Here is a 19,046-nt window from a genome sequence, read left to right as displayed (position 1 = left end):
TTGATTCCATGTTAAAATAATAATAATTATTGTTCTGTAGCTATGTAAGATGTTACCATTAGAGGAAACGGGGTGAAAGGCAAAGGGAAACTCTCTGCACTATTTCTGGAACTTAACTGTGAATCTGTAATTGCTTCAAAGTGAAAAAAAAAGGGATTTCAAAGACAAATTAGCCAAACACAATGTGTGGAACTTATTTCAATGCTTGTTTAAACCAAAAACTCAACCCCCTCAAACCTGTTAAAACATTTAAGCCATGTATATGAGAAGTAGAAATTTGAATACTGCCTTAGTATTTGTCATGATAAAATTACTGAGATATAAAAAGTGTTACAGTAACAATGTGGTTACCTTTAAAGAGCAAGTTCTTATCTTTTAGAGATGCTTTATCAAATATTCATGAATTAAATGATCTGTACCTGAGATTTGCTTTAAAATAATCAAGGACAAAGTAGAAGTAAGATTGGCCATGAATTCATAATTGTTGATTTTAATGGGTACACAGGGGTTTATTACAGAATGTCTGCTCTAGCATATGTTTAATATTTTCCAAAATAACACTTTAAAAGTATCACCAAAAGACATAGGCGAATCTTTTTTTTTCTTTTTTGGTACAGATATGGGCAAATCACAAATGATGTTATTAATGCAGATGCTTTTGACATTTAAAATATAATGGCTTGGATTATTTCTAATTGACCTTTGGACTAGGGAAGTAAAAACGATTTCTATTAAACTTGATTTCTTTTCTTTTTTTCAAACTAATCTCAGTCAAAACTAATTTTAAAATAGTCGTTGAATGCTTACTATATGCAAAGCACTCTGCTTAAAAATTTCCTACCCTGTGTATATCATTCTGCTTCTGAACTGCTGGGAAATCGCCTCCAATAGGTGCCTGACGGCTCAACTCATCGTCTTTCAGCTGTAGCCACACCAGAAGTTCCTGAAGAGAAAGGTGCAGACGCTTCCACTGGTCAGAACTGGCTTCCAAATGGGACCTGGAAAACAACGGGAGCAAACTGTGTGAGAATATCTTGAAAGATAAATGATGGTTCTAACAATCCCATTAAGGTACCTTGGTTGGTTGGTTCCATAGTGTGTAAATGTACTGTGAAGTATATAGCAGCCCTCAATAAAAGGGGCTTCTCTGGTGGCTCAGACAGTAAAGAATCTGCCTGCAATGCAGGAGACCCAGATACAGTCCCTGGGTCAGGAAGATCCCCTGGAGAAGGAAATGGCAACCCATTCTAGTATTCTTGCCTAGGGAATCCCATGGATACAGGAGCCTGGGGGCTACAGTCCATGGGGTCACAAAGAGTCAGACACGACTGAGCGACTTTCACTTCACTTCACTTCCTCAATAAAAATCTGGCTCCCTGCTTTTGAGACCAACAAAATGGGGGGCTATTTTTTGGGGCAATTTTGAGGGAAGACTGCTTAGCTATATGTTTATTTTAATGTGCAGAATTCTGAGACTTCTGGCATGAAATATACACTGGAATGGATTGTTTTCCTGTAGTGTTGCAGTCAATGACTCTTAATGTCTCTGGTAGAAAAACTTGGACCCAGTGACTAATATAAAGCACTCAGTTTTTGTGTGACTCATGCCAGGACTGGAATTCTTTCTGTTTTGAGAAATGGAAAGGTCTCTCCCCATATTTTGACTTTTCCATTTCTACACCCTAGGCAGCCTCTTCCATTGACTCCTTCCATCTGGCATCTGTTCCTCTCTGCTCCTTTCCCCATATGCTCCTCCTCTGCATCTACCCTTCTTTATTCACGTGCACCTGGGATTTGTCTTCACCGAGTTCCAACATTTTCCGCTTTGTTTCCTCTGTGTACAATGTGCTGAGACAACAACAACTCATGTGGAAAAGTAAAAATCAGACATTGGCCTGCAAGCCTTCCCCCAACATGAATAATTTAGGCAAGAGGCTGAGTGCTTTACCACCAACTGTATTTAGAACATGGTAATCCATAGAAGGCATTTAAGACTATACAAATGAATGATCTGTGTTATAGAATCTGTATTTCATTTGGGGATAAGAAGCTAAATTAAGATAATAAATCATCATCCAGAAAACAAAGAAACTCAGAATGTGAGTCAAGCTGTACCCTCAGGTAAATCAAGAATTATGCTGCATCACTTACATCTGATCAGCAATTACTAATTAATTCATATAAATTAATGCTGCCTATAATATACATACAATATAGTTTCTAACGTTGCAGAGACTGAAATGCAAATTCACCAGGAAGAAAAGCATTCCCCTTTGCCATTTCATAACTTGGCCTGATATTTCAAATACCAGTCTCCTGCTGGTCTTAGTCAAACAGAATCACCAAATAGTGCCTAGGTGCTGAAATTAAATTACTCTAAACTTTCTGAGGGATAATTTGATGATACATAAATGTCTTTAAAATGTGCAAATACAACAATCCACAAGCTTAAAACTAAGGAACTTATTCTAAGAAAAAAACCGGGAAAGCATGCAGAGATACAGGTAGAAATCTGTTATTTACAGCAAACATATGATTGATACAAAGTAGAAACAACGTAAATATTCAATACTAGGAAAGTGCTTGCATATATATTGGTGAACTCATAGAATGCAATGTTCAAATCCTGTGAACCCTACATGATGCTCAATGTGATGATGTAGGCAAATATTCATGGACATGGAAAAGATCAGTCTGTCAGTGGTTAAGTAAGAAAGTAGGGGAAAAAAAAAAGAAAGTAGGTTACAATAATGTATATCTCTTTTTCTAATGTGCTTGTATGTGTATCCGTGTGCACATGCTTGATTGTGCGTGAAAAAAATTCTGAAACAACAACTAGTTTATCCCTCACAGCTGGATTTACACGTGATGTACTTCTTCATCTTTAAACTTTTCCAAATCGCCAGAAATCTCTATTGTGAGCCATATAGACATTATATTCAGAAAAAAAAAAAAGAAGGTATTTTCATCAGGGAAATTAATCTGTTCAAGACTCTAAGGACATTATCATCTAAGCAATGAATCATGACATATCATAAATATCATGAATTAAATGTAACAGTGAAGACTGCATATGGCATAGAGGTCAGTTCTTTTAATGTTTCTGTTCCCTCCTCCTATTTCAATTATCACCTGGCCAGGATAAGCCGAAATGAGAGCTCCCTATGCAAGATTTTAGCTGTTTAATGACATGTAATGACTACTGGTTAAAAGGATTCCCTAGGGTGTCTGGAATTTGCAGCTTGGGCCCCTTGGGGGTAAAGGAGGCTGTCAAGCAGGACACATTGAAAGGTAGAGACAGGCACAGTGCAGACATGGAAAGGCAGTGAATGCTAAATAAGACACTGATTAGATAAATATTTATTGAGTGCCACTCAGTCCCAATCAAGCACTGGGGAGTAAGGAGAGTGGAAGGTAAGGCGGGATATAAGGATGTCTAGTGCCTGGCCTCCATGTGTCTGGTGAAGGAAATAACACCTCCCTGCTCAAGGGCGGGTGAACCAAGATGAGTCTTCCAACTGCTGCTTTCTTTACACAAAGCAGTGCTACAACCCGTCCAGGATAAATGGTGTTGACCAATAATTAGCAGGTCAAGGAAACCCTTTGTGCCCCCTAAGAAAGAGGCAAAAAAAAAAAAAAGAGCACTGAGACTCAGGGAATTCTGTTCTAAAGGATCTAAGAGAAACTTCAGGGGCACAGGACAGCCAAGAGAGTTAACAGAGGAACAGAAGGGCCTGGGATCCTGTGTGACACAAAGCTCTCACTTTTCTGGGTGAGGGGGCCTTCCTTAGTCATCCCTGAGGCATAGCATTAGATCACTTTCCCAAACATCTGATCACCTTAAGTACATATCAAATGACTTTCTGTTCCTTGCTGAAGCCTGAGGGTGAAAGGAAAGATGTGATATGCGGACAAAAACAAGCTATAAAAGACAGTGGACAGTGGGTTCGGGCTGGAGAGGAGAAACCTCAGTCAGATAATGTCTTCTGCTTTAAAACAACAGATAGAAAATCTATAGCCATGATTCTCAAACTTTAGTGTGCATAAGAAACACTCGAGCAGCTTGTTTAACGTACAGACTCCTAAGTTTCATCCCAGATTTTTGGCACTTGAAACTTTTTTATTGAAAAAAATAAAAATAAAGTCTTACTGCTGATTTACAATATGATATTAGTTTCAGTTGTACAGCACAGTCATTTGGTATTTTTGCAGCTTACACTCCATTTTAAGCTATTACAAGGTAATGGCTATAATTCCCTGTGCTATATAATATATGCTTGCTGCTTGCCTATTTTATACATAGTAATTTGTATCTCTTAATCCCATTCCTTTAATTTGTCCCTCCCCTCCTCCCTCTCCCCTTTGGTAATCACAAGTTTGAAATCTAAAAAATAATCAAATGAACGAATATGCAAAAAAGAAACAGACTCACAGATACTGAGTTTCTATAATTTGAAAAAGGCTCTTCACAACTCTGCCAGTTGTGAGCTCCAACACCACTCTTAGAGGAAGAATTTCTTAAAGTATTTCCTATGTGCCCTAAGCATTACTTCTTGGTTTCCACAGAGCAAAGGTGGAATTTGCCAGTGACATGATTTTTAAGGAGATCTAACTGTAATGAAATGCTCTGAGCTCAGAAAACATTTTCTCTGGTCATGCTAAGCTGGTGGAGTGTTGTCAAGACACATTTCTAATGCATTTGTTGGAAGCAGCTGCCCCATTTTTATTTTCAAGATTGTACACCAGATATTTCTAAATGATTAACCTATGTTTATATTTGGAATTTTTCTTGAAAATGTTCCTTTGTATTTGTAATGACTGCCTCACCCCTACCCAATTTTATCATTAACTCTTAGGGTTAAAAGGAATTTGAGAGATTATTCAACCTGCTTGTTTTGTAAATGTGGGAACTGAGACACAAAGGTACAAAGACACGTGCTGAAACACAAAACTTGAGCTGACATTGACATGGGAAGTGGAAACTGCAAACTTTCCTCATATGAGGAAATCTTCAACCTTGATGGTTTCCACCAAATGTTTTGGAGTCCCTGAGCAAAATACATTTCCTGCTAATTGGCGAATGTACTCTATTTATCCCTGCCTACTCAACAGAAAGTAAAAGAGGATGTTTGAAGAGACACACTTAGGTTCTATGCATTTTCTATTAATCTTTATTAGTGAGGATAAGAGCTTAGGGGTTACTAGCTTTTAACAAGGCAAGTAGCAATCTTTAATAAGCAGATAATTTCTGTAATTTTTAAGGTTTAGGTAAAATGCAGAACCTTTAGGTATGCTGGGATATATAACTTGGTCTTTAAGAAACTCTTCAGTGTCAGGACTCTAAGAATTATAGGGCTGCTAAGGTGATTGTTATTTCTCTAGACACAGATATTTCAAGTGTGATTCAATTGATGCCTAGTTTGAAATCCTTAATAAAACTTTACTCTGAAAGGCATCTATTCTTAAAGCAAAATGTGTTATACTGAATTCATTTTTCAGTTTGACTTCCTTTATAAAACTAATGATATATCCCTGTATATCTTTGGTACTCTTGTGTAAAAAGATAGCATTCAAGCATACAGAAAGAAAAGGTAAGAGTGCAGAAATAATAAGGAACCACAGAAATAAAATGGGAGTTATGGGGCTTTAAATAAAGAGAATTAAGCTCAAAGAGAAGTAAACATCTTTTTTTCCCGCTGGGAGATGAACTCCAACTTTCAAACATAATTAATATCTCAAGAGAAAGGAAAAGGTCAGAGACACTCAGTGTCCAAGTAGCATTTTTCTTTCAAAGACAGAAAGACTTTGCTTTCTTTTGCTTTTTTTTGTCCTCCATCAGAGAAAAGACTTCTAATTATTCTAATTTCTAATACCTTGTACTTTCTAAGAGATTTCCTGCTGCTGTGGACCATACAATCTTGGTGTCCTCACCTCTCAAATGAATGCTCAAAATTTCATAAAAGGGATTATCTTTATATAATATCTATAAGTTTTTCCCCAAGTATAAAAATCTCACATAATATAAATTTTGCTGAAATTATGTGGATGTATGTGATTCTCATAGTTAATAATATATACAATAATCTGGAAAATAAATTTAGTGGCAGGTTGAATTAAAATGTCTGTACTTAATCCTTATGTAAAAAATACGCTTGATCACTTCTCAAATTATTCACATTTTCAAAATTAAAAACACAAGGTTTGTAGACACAGAACATTTTAGAATGAGAAACACCTTAGTTGACACATTGCCGTGCTGATGTTGGATGATGTCATCAGTGACTCTGTGTGTGTGCACGTGTGTGTGTGTACTTAAGTAGAAATTTTTCACTCTATTTTTCTCCCACTTAAAGCAGTTAATCTTTAGTTCAATGGCACTTAGCTATCACTGAGTATTTACTTCTCTTTCTTATATCTCTTGGACAAAATGCAATGTGATAACACATGTAGAACAGATGGCATACACTTTCTTTGAACTAAATTATGAGATACAATTTCAATTAAGGAATTCTTTTCTCTCAAAGACATTGTATTTACTTTCTCTTATATCATACCTTTGAACTTAATCAGTTCTTTTAAACATAAGAAAACCAAGGTAAAAAGCTCAATATAATTTGCCATCACAAGGAGTGATTGTAGAATTTAAAATAATAGGATTGTAGAATTGCAAGGGAACTTGAAGAGACCGCCCGTGTGTCTGGTCTAACTTCCTCATTTCTGCAAGAGAGAAAATTAAATTCTGAGGCATTAAAGTGATTTGCTCAAGAATAGATGCTAGGTAGTAGCAGAGCCAGAGGAGAAACCACATCTCCCAGCTGTTGGTCCGGGACCATTTCAACTCTACCTCACCAACTCATTTATAACTTGGAGTTTTGTGTTTGTCTGATTTAGCTGAAGGTAGCTAGGATAGTCCTATGAAACAACTCAGGAATACTTCAAAGAACTTGCCATCAAGTGTAATGAGAATAGTACAGGGAAGACCTGGTAAAGAAACAGAAAGGGAAACCTTGATTATGGAATTCGAGACAATATCTGGAGGATGAGAGGACAGACCGTGTTCGAAGTGTGAGGACTGACAAATGTATATACTCATATGGGACAGTGAAAAAATTGTTGGAGAACAGGGAAGGGGTTAGAAAGCAGAATTTATATGAAGCAGAAAATCCATGTTGGGCAGTAACTAAATGGCTGCTTGGTGAGGAAGGAAATGGGAAACAGAGGAGAGACCGAAAGGGAAGGGGTTAGCAGAGGCTTATTAGGCATGGTTGATGGAGAGTGGAAGGTCACTAGATTCTAGTGACTAAATATCAGCTTCATGAGAGCAGTGATTTTCTTTGGTGTGTTTTGCCACTTGTGTACTCTCCATGCCTAGGAGACTGCCTTTTACGGAGTAAATATCCAGTAAATATTTGCTGAATGAACAGATAAATCAGTGAGTGAAATATGGGCACCAAGATGGAAGTTCTTGACCAGAGGGATGATAGGATAGAAACAATGTCCAAGGAAGAATATTTTTGTAAATCTGTAATGGATGGTCTCAATGTAAAAAGACAGAGACAAATCTTTCACTACGGAATGACCTGATGAAGCCTTAAATAAGAATCACAATCATAGGAAGAGACATATAAAAATGGCTTCAGAATCTCTTATGAAACAACAAACAATTGTAAGTTTTCATTATAATATGTTGTAGCTTAGGTAAACACAAGGCTGTCTTTCCAGGGTATCCTTGGAAGTTTTCTTAATTGTGGTGACTTTTCACTATAAAATAATGCCGATGGAGGAAGTGACCAGATTGGCAATGCAAGCTTTTCTGTCACTGATGGTTCTGTATCTAAGTGTTCCAGGGTTCATCTATCCTATTCCGTAACCACCCCCAATTACTACCTCTACTGTGCTTTTCCTAGCTGAACCCTGCCACTCAGCACAGATTGACTGATACCTTTATTTCAGCCAAGCATCAGGAAATAAACTGAATCGCTTTAATGTGAAGAATGACTTCCTTGCTTTTTCATAAGTGAGTGTTTATAACACATTCTGCATTATTTGAGAGGCCTACTTAAAAGCCAAAACCATTGATCTGAATACTTAAATTCTCGAATTTGCAGTACCTCAGATGAGCTAAGGTAACTGTTTTCTACTTGATTAATGACAGCAAGAATTCAACTGCAGTAGCTGGCATATGGGAAATTGCTGAGAATGAAGAGCCCATATTTTGGCTGACATGCTGTTCGCCGCTTTCAATTCTCCTTTAATTTCATCAAGTTCACATGAAGGAGAGAAAAGGCACTGGGTGATGTTCAGAACAGTTGTAGCACCTTTCTTTTTCTCTTCCGCAAGAAAAGAATAACTTTTTTTTCTTTCTCTACCGGTATCATTCTCATCTCACAAGTTTCATTCCTTTATAATGACAGATGTTCTGAAAGTGGCCGGTGTCATTACAGACACTGACCTCTCTAAGAGATGAACCTGTAGAACGCAAACGGAGCTTCCTTATCTTTGAAAATGCCATTGCCCCTTATTGCCCACAATGACACGTCCATACAAAATTCATGGATCAAATAGGGAGAGAAAAACGAGCGCCTTGGAAGCTGGGGTACAAAACTGGCGGGTGAGGGTGGGACCACAGAAATAAAAATATTTTTCTCCTCCCAGAGATTGGCCTCTCTGTTTCATCCCTTCACATATTACATGTTTATGTGTAAACATTAGGTGAGACTTACCTTCTCTTTCTGCCTTTATATTCTCTGCCATAATATGATGGTTCAAACCTCAGACTTTGGAGCCAGACCTCCCTATGTTCCAATCTTTGATCTGCCATTTACTAACTAAGTGACCTTGGGGAAGCTATTTAGCCACTCCCTGTGTTACTGTCTTCAAATGCAAAGAGAGGATAATAATACAATGTCTCTTTTGGAGCAGCTGAGAGTGTTAAATGGGTCAACAAATCTACAGTGCCCATGACACTGCATGGTATGTGAAGCATACTGTATAAGTGTTAGTTGCTACCATCATTATTATGTCAGATGAAGTGCAGACTTCTACAAGAGTGCTTTCAAATGAAGAAATTCCAGTTATATTTTTTCCTCATTATAGAAGCAAAGACACTCTACGTCCAATTTGGGACAACTTAGAAGGACTTATTAAGAAGAAAAACAATCTCCCTCCAGTCATCTTACGACTGAGTGGTGGTAACGACTCCCAGTGTGGAGTGCATTCCGCTTCTCCTTCCCTGCAATAACAGACCTCCTCTCGACAAAGAAAGAAAAAAGAAAAGAACACAGAATACTTTTATAAAGAGATGTGAATTAGGCAAAGCAACTGATTAGAAAGCAGGAAGCCTGCTTTGCAACCCCTGCACCTCCTATGTCACCCAGGTGGCACCGGGCATTTCATTTCCTCACTCTCTGTTCCTTAGCCTCCATTGAACTACTGCAAAACGGGTACAGCGAGAGTGTCTCTCTGCCCTCCTTACAACAAAGCTGGGATGTACTCACTAACTTCTCAAGAGAGTGCTGTTAACACAGAAAAGGGCAAAGTGAGAAATAGGTGGGTATAGAATAGCTAAAGGCATAGTTTAGAGAGGATGTGGAAATGCAATGTGAGAGGGAACGAAAGGCAGGAAGGAGCTGTCATCTCTCCCTAGCTGTGGGAGCTCTGGGGAGATTTCTTTTAAGTTGCTGACTATAACGTGTTATAGTATTTGAAGAATGTCCTCAGTAATGCATTTAGAATAATGCCAAAGAAAGAATTCCATAATAAACATACATCAGTTTTATCACTTTTTGAATCACCGTGTGATAAACCAAGAGAAAACGCTATGAAATCAGGATGCCTGAGCTCCTCATTTGAATTCACTCTAATGTCTTAATATATATGCCTCGCATGGTTATAAAACAGCACCATTCTGATCGCATCTGAACCCTCAGCTATCATCCCCATATGGGGCAAACAAATGGTTCATTTATTAAAAATAAAACAAGTCATTCTGAAATTGGGGGATTTACATAAACATAGGAGATATTGTGCTAGGAAAATGAGGGGAAGGTTGCCATTTTAATTTCTTTCTGGCCTATTTTAGTTCGGGATCTTTTCTTACCTGATATTGAGAGACTTTTTCCGCAGCTCACTCCACTTGAAATTCATATTATCCAAACGTCTTTGTAATAGGACCGCGTCATCAGAACCTTCCAGGGATCTCAGGATTTTTTGGCCATTTTCATCTAGGTTGTGATAGATATCTGTGTGAGCTTCAATTTCTCCTTGGAGGTCCTACGGGGCATCAGTGAGAAGAACACATGCAGAATTACTAAACAAAAAAAAGACCGGGCTGTGACTGTGAATTTGGAGAATGGCAAAAAAAAAAAAAAAAAAATAGACTATTAGTTCAAAAGGCATTTTAATGGTTCAACTAACAAGAAGATACACCCCCAACTCTTCCTGGTGTATTATCTCTTTATGTTATTATGCAAATTCAAATTCAAAATGGGCGTCTTACTAGGTATAATAAATTTATTCCTTGAGATGAATTGGGACATAATGTATTTATAACTTTATAAATTTCTTAAGTTCTGTCTTCCAGTTCATGGACAAAATACACTGTTTTATGGAAGTGATAGGAAAGAAAACTCCGTGATTAAGTGCACCCTGGTGCCAATCACCATATTACACTCTGAGTCAAGTCATATTTTCCACGCACATAGTACTGTGTAGAATCGACTCTAACCATAAAAGCACGGAGAGGCTAATCAACAAGGTTGAACTGGTCCATAGCACCAGCACACTCATGGGATTTGATCATGCGAGAGAATCCTCTTGACAATACACATTAAGTTCACCTTGGTAAGACAACCTCATACATTTATCACAGCATCACATATTTGGTAAGAGTTCCCATTTAAAATCCCATCACATTTTTAGGCTCAACCGGTGGAAAAGTCCAAAGGACCTTTATAAGAGCTATAAGAAGTGATGCCTTCAACCTCATTTGCTATACACAGATCAAGAAAATTATCATAGTAGAAGAATCTGACCTTTACATGGTATGTCTTCCTGTGTAACATTTTCAGCTTGAACCGGGGACTACAGCACTGATCCTGTTGCATAGCAATCCTGAGAAAACCCAGCGACTGAAAGAGCCCTGCTTTAAAATGCCAACTTTGCTTACATTCTGTTGACAGAATGAATTTCAGAGCACAGGCCTCACCAGTCAATAATAATAAACAGCCACTTTGTACTCCTCACTAAACGGTAGCCAGGCCTGTGGATGTGGGAGGGACCTCGTGGAGAGGAGGCCTGGAATATGCAACTGACAGTTTATATTACACAGCCAACTTTTCTTATCATTTTGCCATTATAAGCCAGAGACATTATAAATTCACTTTCTATGTGTGTTTCCCTCCTTGTTCCCAGCAGAACGGTCAAAGCCAAAGGAACATTCCTTAGAGAGCTGCTGGCTACTAGCATTCCTTTCTGCCCACACAATGAATGGAGGCTTTGTACATTATCTGACTTGCTCTGAGAGATTTGTATGCTTCTGTTCAACAACTTTAAAAATTCATTCTGAAGCTCTGAACAATTGGATTGATCTGTATAACTAGAAAAGTCCCCCCCGCACCTTTCTAAAATTGAATTAAATTACTCTTCTAAAGGAAGGAAGGAAAAGTGGCAGCAATAACATATTATAAAATCTGAGGAACTGGCCTGTGTCTTCAGTCATGGCCTCTTAGATGCAGGATTTTGAATGTTTTAGGGGTCAGGTGGATTGAAGATGAATGACCTCTGTCACGGTTTTGGGCAGCCAAAGTAACACTCACGGACTCTAAGAATTGTCTCATTCCCTTCGACTGAAAGGCAGGAGGGGAATGTGGAAAAACCATGTCTGAATTTGAAAGAATAGAAATACTAAAACAGATCGAGGAACATCTATCTTTATCCCATCAAAAACAGGCTTATTCTGGAAGGATTTAGCCTGATTTTGAAACTAGCTGATGTGGTAGAAAACTAGTATTGGGCTTCTTGCTGAATGGAGCATGATCAAATATACATGCAATTTACATTTGTGTACCTACATGCTGAAGGAGATCAGCCCTGGGATTTCTTTGGAAGGAATGATGCTAAAGCTGAAACTCCAGTACTTTGGCCACCTCATGCGAAGAGTTGACTCATTAGAAAAGACTGATGCTGGGAGGGATTGGGGGCAGGAGGAGAAGGGGACGACAGAGGATGAGATGGCTGGATGGCATCACTGACTCGATGGACGTGAGTCTCAGTGAACTCTGGGAGTTGGTGATGGACAGGGAGGCCTGGCGTGCTGCGATTCATGGGGTCGCAAAGAGTCAGACACAACTGAGCGACTGATCTGATCTGATCTGATCTGTACCTACATGCAAAAACATGCCCTGCTGAATTTGCCACTTCTTCAGTGAAAGAGCAAAGTGAGGTTAACATATCTAAATAATTCAGGACTAAAACCCAAACAGATTCAAGTTCTCAAGATAATGTCCCCCACTTTTCTCTTTTACTTTACTCTTCTTGTTGTATTTGATTTGTTTGCTACCTAAAACTGTGCCTCAGAGCATACACTTAAGGAATTAAGATCAAACCTTTTGTTGTCAACAAATGAAGATATTTTGACTGATACAATCAGCTTTCTACATCAGCATGCATATAAATTATAGTACATTTGAATTTTTGCATTCTGCATTTAGAGCAGAGACTCAGGCTCAACCAATAGTTCCTTAGAGATTATGTCTATTGTGAAGTCATCAAGACTTTGCTGAATAAATGAGAGGTCTTCCCAAGCATAAATAGGACGGTGATGCATGGGTCTGCTAATTTTCATCTTTGCCATTTACACTGCCCTGAATTTAAACATCTGTGTTGTATCATCAAGAAAGGAATGAATATAAAATGGATAAAGCAGTATTTGTTGAGGACCAGTTATTTGTCTAGCCATAGAGTTGGACACGACTGAAGTGACTTAGCAGCAGCAGCAGCACTGCGGGAAACATAAGAGGAAGGCAAGAGACAGTTATCCTTGTACTTTTTCTAGAATCTAGCGTGCACTTTTTCTTTAACTCATTCATATTACTAACTACACATTGAGAATTCCCTGCCAAACCACATAGATACTCAGATTAAAATTTCTTCCCTTGGAGATTCAGAAGTAGTTTAAGGAAAGTCCTAACATTGGCAAGAAAGTAACTCAACTCAGTATTACTTCTGTAATTCATGATGGTGGTTTAGAGCAACAAATGTCACATGTATAGTAAGAGAGCTTTACAGTTTATAATGCAGTTACAAATGTATTGCTTTAGATATTCCTACTCCTTGCCCTGTGAAGTACATGATATTTTCTCTGTTTTACAGATGAGAGCATGGAGGCTCAATAATGTGTAACTGACTTGCCAAAAGTGTTAAATGTGGTCAAGGGATGCAGTTCTTTTGACTCTGGAAGATCATAGGCTGTCTACACACCATTTGAGATACGCACTGGCTATAACAAACAGTGGTTATTTATTCAAGCTGAACAAGGTTACTGCTAACAAGGGGAAAAAACTATTGAGGCAAGAGCACATGGAAAGACAGCATTGCTGATTTTGATTAAAATTTACCCACACGGATTGATTCCGTCAAAATGAAAAATGGAAACCCGACTACCCTTTTCACTTTGCTATTGGGCATCTGGGACCAACTGTGAGCAAAACTTCTTTGCATGGAGGTCTCCTTACTACAAAATATCCCTGCTGACAGAACAGAAATTCTCTCAGCACTAATTCATTCCTTTGTCTAAAGGAACCGTATGAACATTACATGAAGTAATGAGGTGACATTATAGCATGGACACAGTTTGACCATGTTCTTTTGGGTTGGTGGGCTGGTAGGGATTCTGTCAAGCTACAGGACTCAGGTTGGTTGCTCGGCCATGGAGACGAGTATCCGTGGGGACCAGAAGGTTTCTTTAGGAAGTTGGCATGCTGGAGTGGAGATTTTTCAGTACAATCAAGCAGCAAGATCCTAGGCAGGGAGGGAGACATCCACAGGGGAAGTAGGAAGGCACTTGCTCACACTAGCAGAAAATTACCACCATGGCATTCATCTCAAGATGAACCTTTAGACTCAGGGACCCAGAAAAGCAGAAGTCGGGATGCAGAATCAAGTGGACTTCTCAGAGGAGACCCAACCTGGGCAAAAAAGTAATTTCCACAGATTTTTTAAGGAGTTTTATTTCACTCCTGACTTAACAAGAAAACATCACTCAAGCCTTAGTTGCTACATTCAATGTAAGTTTTCTCTTCTTTCTGTGATTGTATTCTTTAGGGAGAACAAGAACTAATGGACGGGGGAAAACGGATTTGTTATATAACAACAGAGGCCGAGCAACAACATATATAATAAGACTTCCTTTACAGCAGACACTGTCTAAAGCACTGTATATACATGAGCTTGTTTAATCCTCTCAGTAACTCTCTAGGGTAGGCATTATGAATATCTTCTCTTTACACATAAGAGAATGAAATTACAGAGAGGTTCCGTAAAAAATGCACAAGGTCACACAGCTAATAAACCATGCAGAGATTTTTCAAACCCTGGCCGTCAGACTCCAGGGACTGGACTCATACCCACTAGGCTCTATCACTTCTAACTTTTTCCCTATTAATTAAAAATGTTTCCTATTAATTTTTCCTAGTAATAATACTCCTGCCCAAATTACAGCAACTCCAGCACTGCCATTAGACAAGGTAGACTAACGTTGTTTTCTGTATTCCAAGAGTGATTTTACAGTCTCATTAATATGGAGACTGTTAAACACATCTGAGGCAGTGGACAGATATAGCCAATTCAACAAGAGAGAGCATAAAATAACTGAGAAGATGGGTGCCACTGCAAAAAGAATATGTAGCCCCTCCCCTTAGAAAGAGACCTTTAAAGTTATGTATAATTATGGAGCAAATTTCAACTGTGAATATCAAGGAAGTTTGGATATGAGACAAGTAATATGCTTGCTGCTAAGCTGCAAAGTTGCTTCAGTCGTTTCCGACTCTGTATGACCCCATAGACAGCAGCCCACCAGGTTCTGCCGTCCCTGTGATTCTCCAGGCAAGAATACTGCTTACTGGAGAGCAGTTTTAGGAGTAGGGAGTACTGTGTTTCCTGGGAGCATTTTCAAATCTCACCGCTCCTTCTTTTCTGAGCATCTAGCCTCCTTCTGTCATAAGTCGCCTTTCTGAGCCTCCAGGGAAAACTGATGGGAAAGTGCAGGTACACAGACATAGCTTTAGTCTATTTCTCCTCTTTTCATTAACAGTTGCATAAGTTTAAAGACTCTTTTACCTCCCTGGCTTCAACAAATATTAAATAGCAATACCTTACCTGCTGGGTTGTTTTGAGTATTATATGGAATAATTTGGTAATATACTTTGAACATCGTCCAGAACCCGATAAGCCTTTAATGTGTGCTGTGTGCTCAGTTGCTCAGTCGTGTCCAACTCTTTGCAATCCCATGGACTGGAGCCCACCAGACTCCTCTGTCCATGGGATTCTCCAGGCAAAAACACTGGAGTGGGCTGCCATTTACTACTCCATAAGCCTTTAATTTAATAAGGATGACGTAAGGATTTCTTATGAGAATCAATGTGGGGGGAAAGGGTATGGAAATAGACTTTACAAAATCATGGAACTTTGTTTGAGCCTTGAAGGATGGAGAAGGGAAGAGAGGGGTGAAGGGAAGAGGAAGAGGGTATTTTAAGGGACAAAAGCCTGGAAAGGGCAGAAATGTGGGAAGGAGTTTGGATTATGAGCGAGTACAACAAATTCCATGACCTGATTGTAACAGACAATGAGTGCTGAGAAGAACCAGGTGGAATGGGTCAAGGTCCTTAAACTAAGTAGGATAAAGGCATTCTTTCAAGAAGGCAGTAAGAATAGAGTTTCATAAAGAAAATAAAGGACAAAGATGAGACTATTAAACATTAAATTTGTATGATTTTGTTCAACAAGTAGAATGATCCAGGGTGATCTTAAGTAGTAAGACAACTAGGGAAGAATATGAAAAGTTATAAAAGTTTTATTAGAAGAAAAATAAAGAAGGGCGATGCCAAGAATTAGTTACTGCTACACCCTTCTGTTTATTATTCAAACAAATGGTTATGATACTATTCCAAAACACCAGGTAATAGATTCCACATATTCTCTTTCCTATGTATATGGTATTGTTTGTGTCTAAAAAAGAACTTAGCAAATGATAATCTCCTTATCTTGAATATAACTGAGAAGCAATAAAACAAAAACAATAAAAAGATATAGGAAGAGTAAGTAACCAAATCTCCCTAAAAAATTCATTGCAGACACACCATCTCTAATCTTTTCTGAAAGCAATTAGTATGCAAATAATGATAAGGTCATTAGTTCTCTTTACCAGTAATTTTTGCCTAATTCAAATAAGCTTGATAGGAAAAGAAAGGGTGATGATCTGATTTCCAAGAACTTAAAAGGTCAGAATCAGAAGATCCAAAATAGGAGAGAAGTTATCCTTAAGGGCTAAACTGAGAGCAGCAGGAAGTGACTCCTGACAGAGAACCTGAAAGGTGTAGAAGGAGCCGCAGGCACTCAGAGGTGACCAGGGTCACACCGTGTGGAAACTAACAGCCCTATATATTATTTGCCCTTGCAGGCATTACCTAACTTTAAAGCAAAGCAAAACAATTAGTGTTAATGACAATGATCCTGAATGAGCCAGAAACAGGCAGATTCATGTTCAATAAACTCTATGTAAGAATAAAGTAGTGTATGTAAAACTCTTTGAATGAATTTCTCCAACACAGTTATTCTGAAAAGGTGTTGATGCTTTAAAGAAGTTAAATAAAACAAAAACAAACATGCCAAAATAAAGCTCCCTTAGCTTGGTTATCCAAAATGATTTGTTAAACACACACACACACACACAAACATTTCGTTATGAGAACAGAAATTGAGTCAATCTTCAGAAACATGTATACCAATCTAAAAATAAAAAAGCATGGGCTTGCATTTTGTGTGTCTGGTTTTTGTAATTTTCTTAAAGTCATTTATTTTTATTGCATGTTACAGAAGTATCTGTCTGTTATGGACTGAAATTAAAACTAGCAACACAAAACAGAATTATCCTTCCTAATGGATTTTTGAGAAGCATCCAGAGAAAGGAATTGGACCCACAATCGTGACCTTATAGGGATTCTAATCTACCTGCTGGAGGTTCCTAACTCACACAGGAAATGCACAGCTACGCATTCACAGTGGGTACGACTCTGACTCCTTGTTTCTCTTCTCTACGTGGTTATTACAATTTTTTTTTTTTTTTAAAGCAGGAGAACTGTCATCCTCAGAGAAACAAGAGTTAATTTGAGGAGTGCCGTTTGGCTCACAGCCTGGGTGCTCTAGGTAGATAAGGAGTGTGTTTTCAGGTCCACTGCATTGCAATGCATCTTAAAGGAGCAGCTATGGATTTAGGTGCCCACAGGCTTTGCTTTAAAAATGGCTGTTATTAAGGTCCTCAGAGACTATATCCTGCGGGTTTTGTTGTCTTCACTTTCATATCGTGTTCAAAAATTCTCACACTTAAGCACTCAAACACTGGTGAGAAGGGATCTGTTCTCCTGACGCAGTACATTCCCAGGTGCAAACCTTTATTTCAAAAGCTAATCTTTAAAAATACCTGGCCTAGGGTGGATTACCCCAGAGGAAATGGAGAAAAATCCCATTTGTCAGACTGCCCTAAGCAATCCCAAATGCTGGAAACACATGATGCTTTCTCTCCTTGTCTGACCCTCTGGTTTACTCTATTCTGAAAATGACTTTCTAAAGTTGAATGGTTCATTTCAGATATACTAGGCTGGATATAAGATGGGATGTTATCTTTTTGCTTTTGCATCTTGTTTTTCCTGGTTTCTCTTTGTTCCATCACAGTGCAAAACAGTCTGCCTAATTATTCATCCCACAAACATGCGTTAAGTGCCTATTTTAAGTCCAAGATTTCACGGTGAGCAGTGGGAATCTATATGATGTAAGAAAGGTGTAGTCCCCAGGCCTAGTTCCTTCCTTTATCCCTTCTTCCTTTCTCCTCCCCTCTCTTTTTCTCTGTCCTTCCTTCCTCCCACTAATATTTAATATATAAGCACCTAGGTCTGCGGTGATGAAAAAACCCTGTATCTCTGCCTTTTTGACGTTCACAGCATAGAAGGATAACAAGAAAGAGAAACAAGATAAACCAGGGAGAAATCTGGTAAACAGATAAATGTTCAATAAAAGAAGAAGGGGCTCTGAAGGTAACACATGAGGGTGCTACAATGAGAATAACGGCATAGATGTGGTGATAACGGCGATGATGGGGTGCTCTGTGATTATCGTGGTCAAGGAACACCTAAGTGAGAAGGTTCAGTGTCAGCTGGGACTTACAAGATGAGAAGACTCTAGTCACGGGAAAACCTAAGGGCACCAAATTCCTCTCAAGTAAAAGGGCAAACCTTTGTAGCAGCTCTGTGATAGTACATTCTAGACAAGACCTTTCCTAAGAAACAAAAGTGGCTGGTTAGGAGGTCAGAGAGGCTTGAGATAGTGTGGAGCCTTGCAGTCCCATGGTCAGGAGTTTGAATTTTATTTCACGTACAATGGAAAACAGTTGAGGCTTTTAATGCAGAGTGGTGACATGGTGTGATCTAGGCTTGAAACAAATCACTACATTGCTCTGTGGAGATTAAAGAAGGCAGGAGAGGAAACAAAAGACCAGTGAGAGGCCAGGGGCTCTAATCCAGATGAGATAATGGTGGCCTGGACTGGGGTGATTGTAGAAGGAGAGAAGTGGACTGATGTGAGATATAATCTGGATGTTGGATTTCTTATACATACTCAGGGATTGGATGATGAGGGTAAAGGAGAGGGGTATCTCAATGATGACTCCAAATTCTTAACTCAAGCAACAGATAGATGTGTCATTAACTGACATGGTGAAAACTAGGGGAAAGTCAATTTTGTGTTCATGTTATGCTTTAAAATGACTGTGAAGTGGA

At 38.7% G+C, this 19,046-nt stretch overlaps 1 protein-coding gene across 11 annotated transcripts in view; it reads right to left on the bottom strand.

Moving 5' to 3' along the window:
- Window positions 1–19,046, bottom strand: part of DMD (dystrophin) — a 2,236,915-nt gene that overhangs the window by 398,621 nt on the left and 1,819,248 nt on the right. For 10 of the 11 annotated variants that reach the window (XM_024988361.2, XM_024988358.2, XM_024988360.2 and 7 more), the window contains 2 exons: window positions 10,100–10,272; window positions 842–998 (listed from right to left, as the gene is read on the bottom strand). In XM_024988361.2, coding sequence (XP_024844129.1) covers window positions 842–998; window positions 10,100–10,272 — 330 coding nt within the window. Of the gene's footprint in view, window positions 1–841; window positions 999–10,099; window positions 10,273–11,033; window positions 11,124–19,046 lie in introns of those variants that run through there. The other variant, XM_005228315.5, reaches the window with a different exon arrangement.

The sequence above is a fragment of the Bos taurus genome, chromosome X, assembly GCF_002263795.3.
Source record: "Bos taurus isolate L1 Dominette 01449 registration number 42190680 breed Hereford chromosome X, ARS-UCD2.0, whole genome shotgun sequence".
Taxonomy (NCBI): domain Eukaryota; kingdom Metazoa; phylum Chordata; class Mammalia; order Artiodactyla; family Bovidae; genus Bos; species Bos taurus.
Note: the sequence above shows the minus strand (reverse complement) of the source record. Positions and strands in the feature narration are given on the sequence as shown.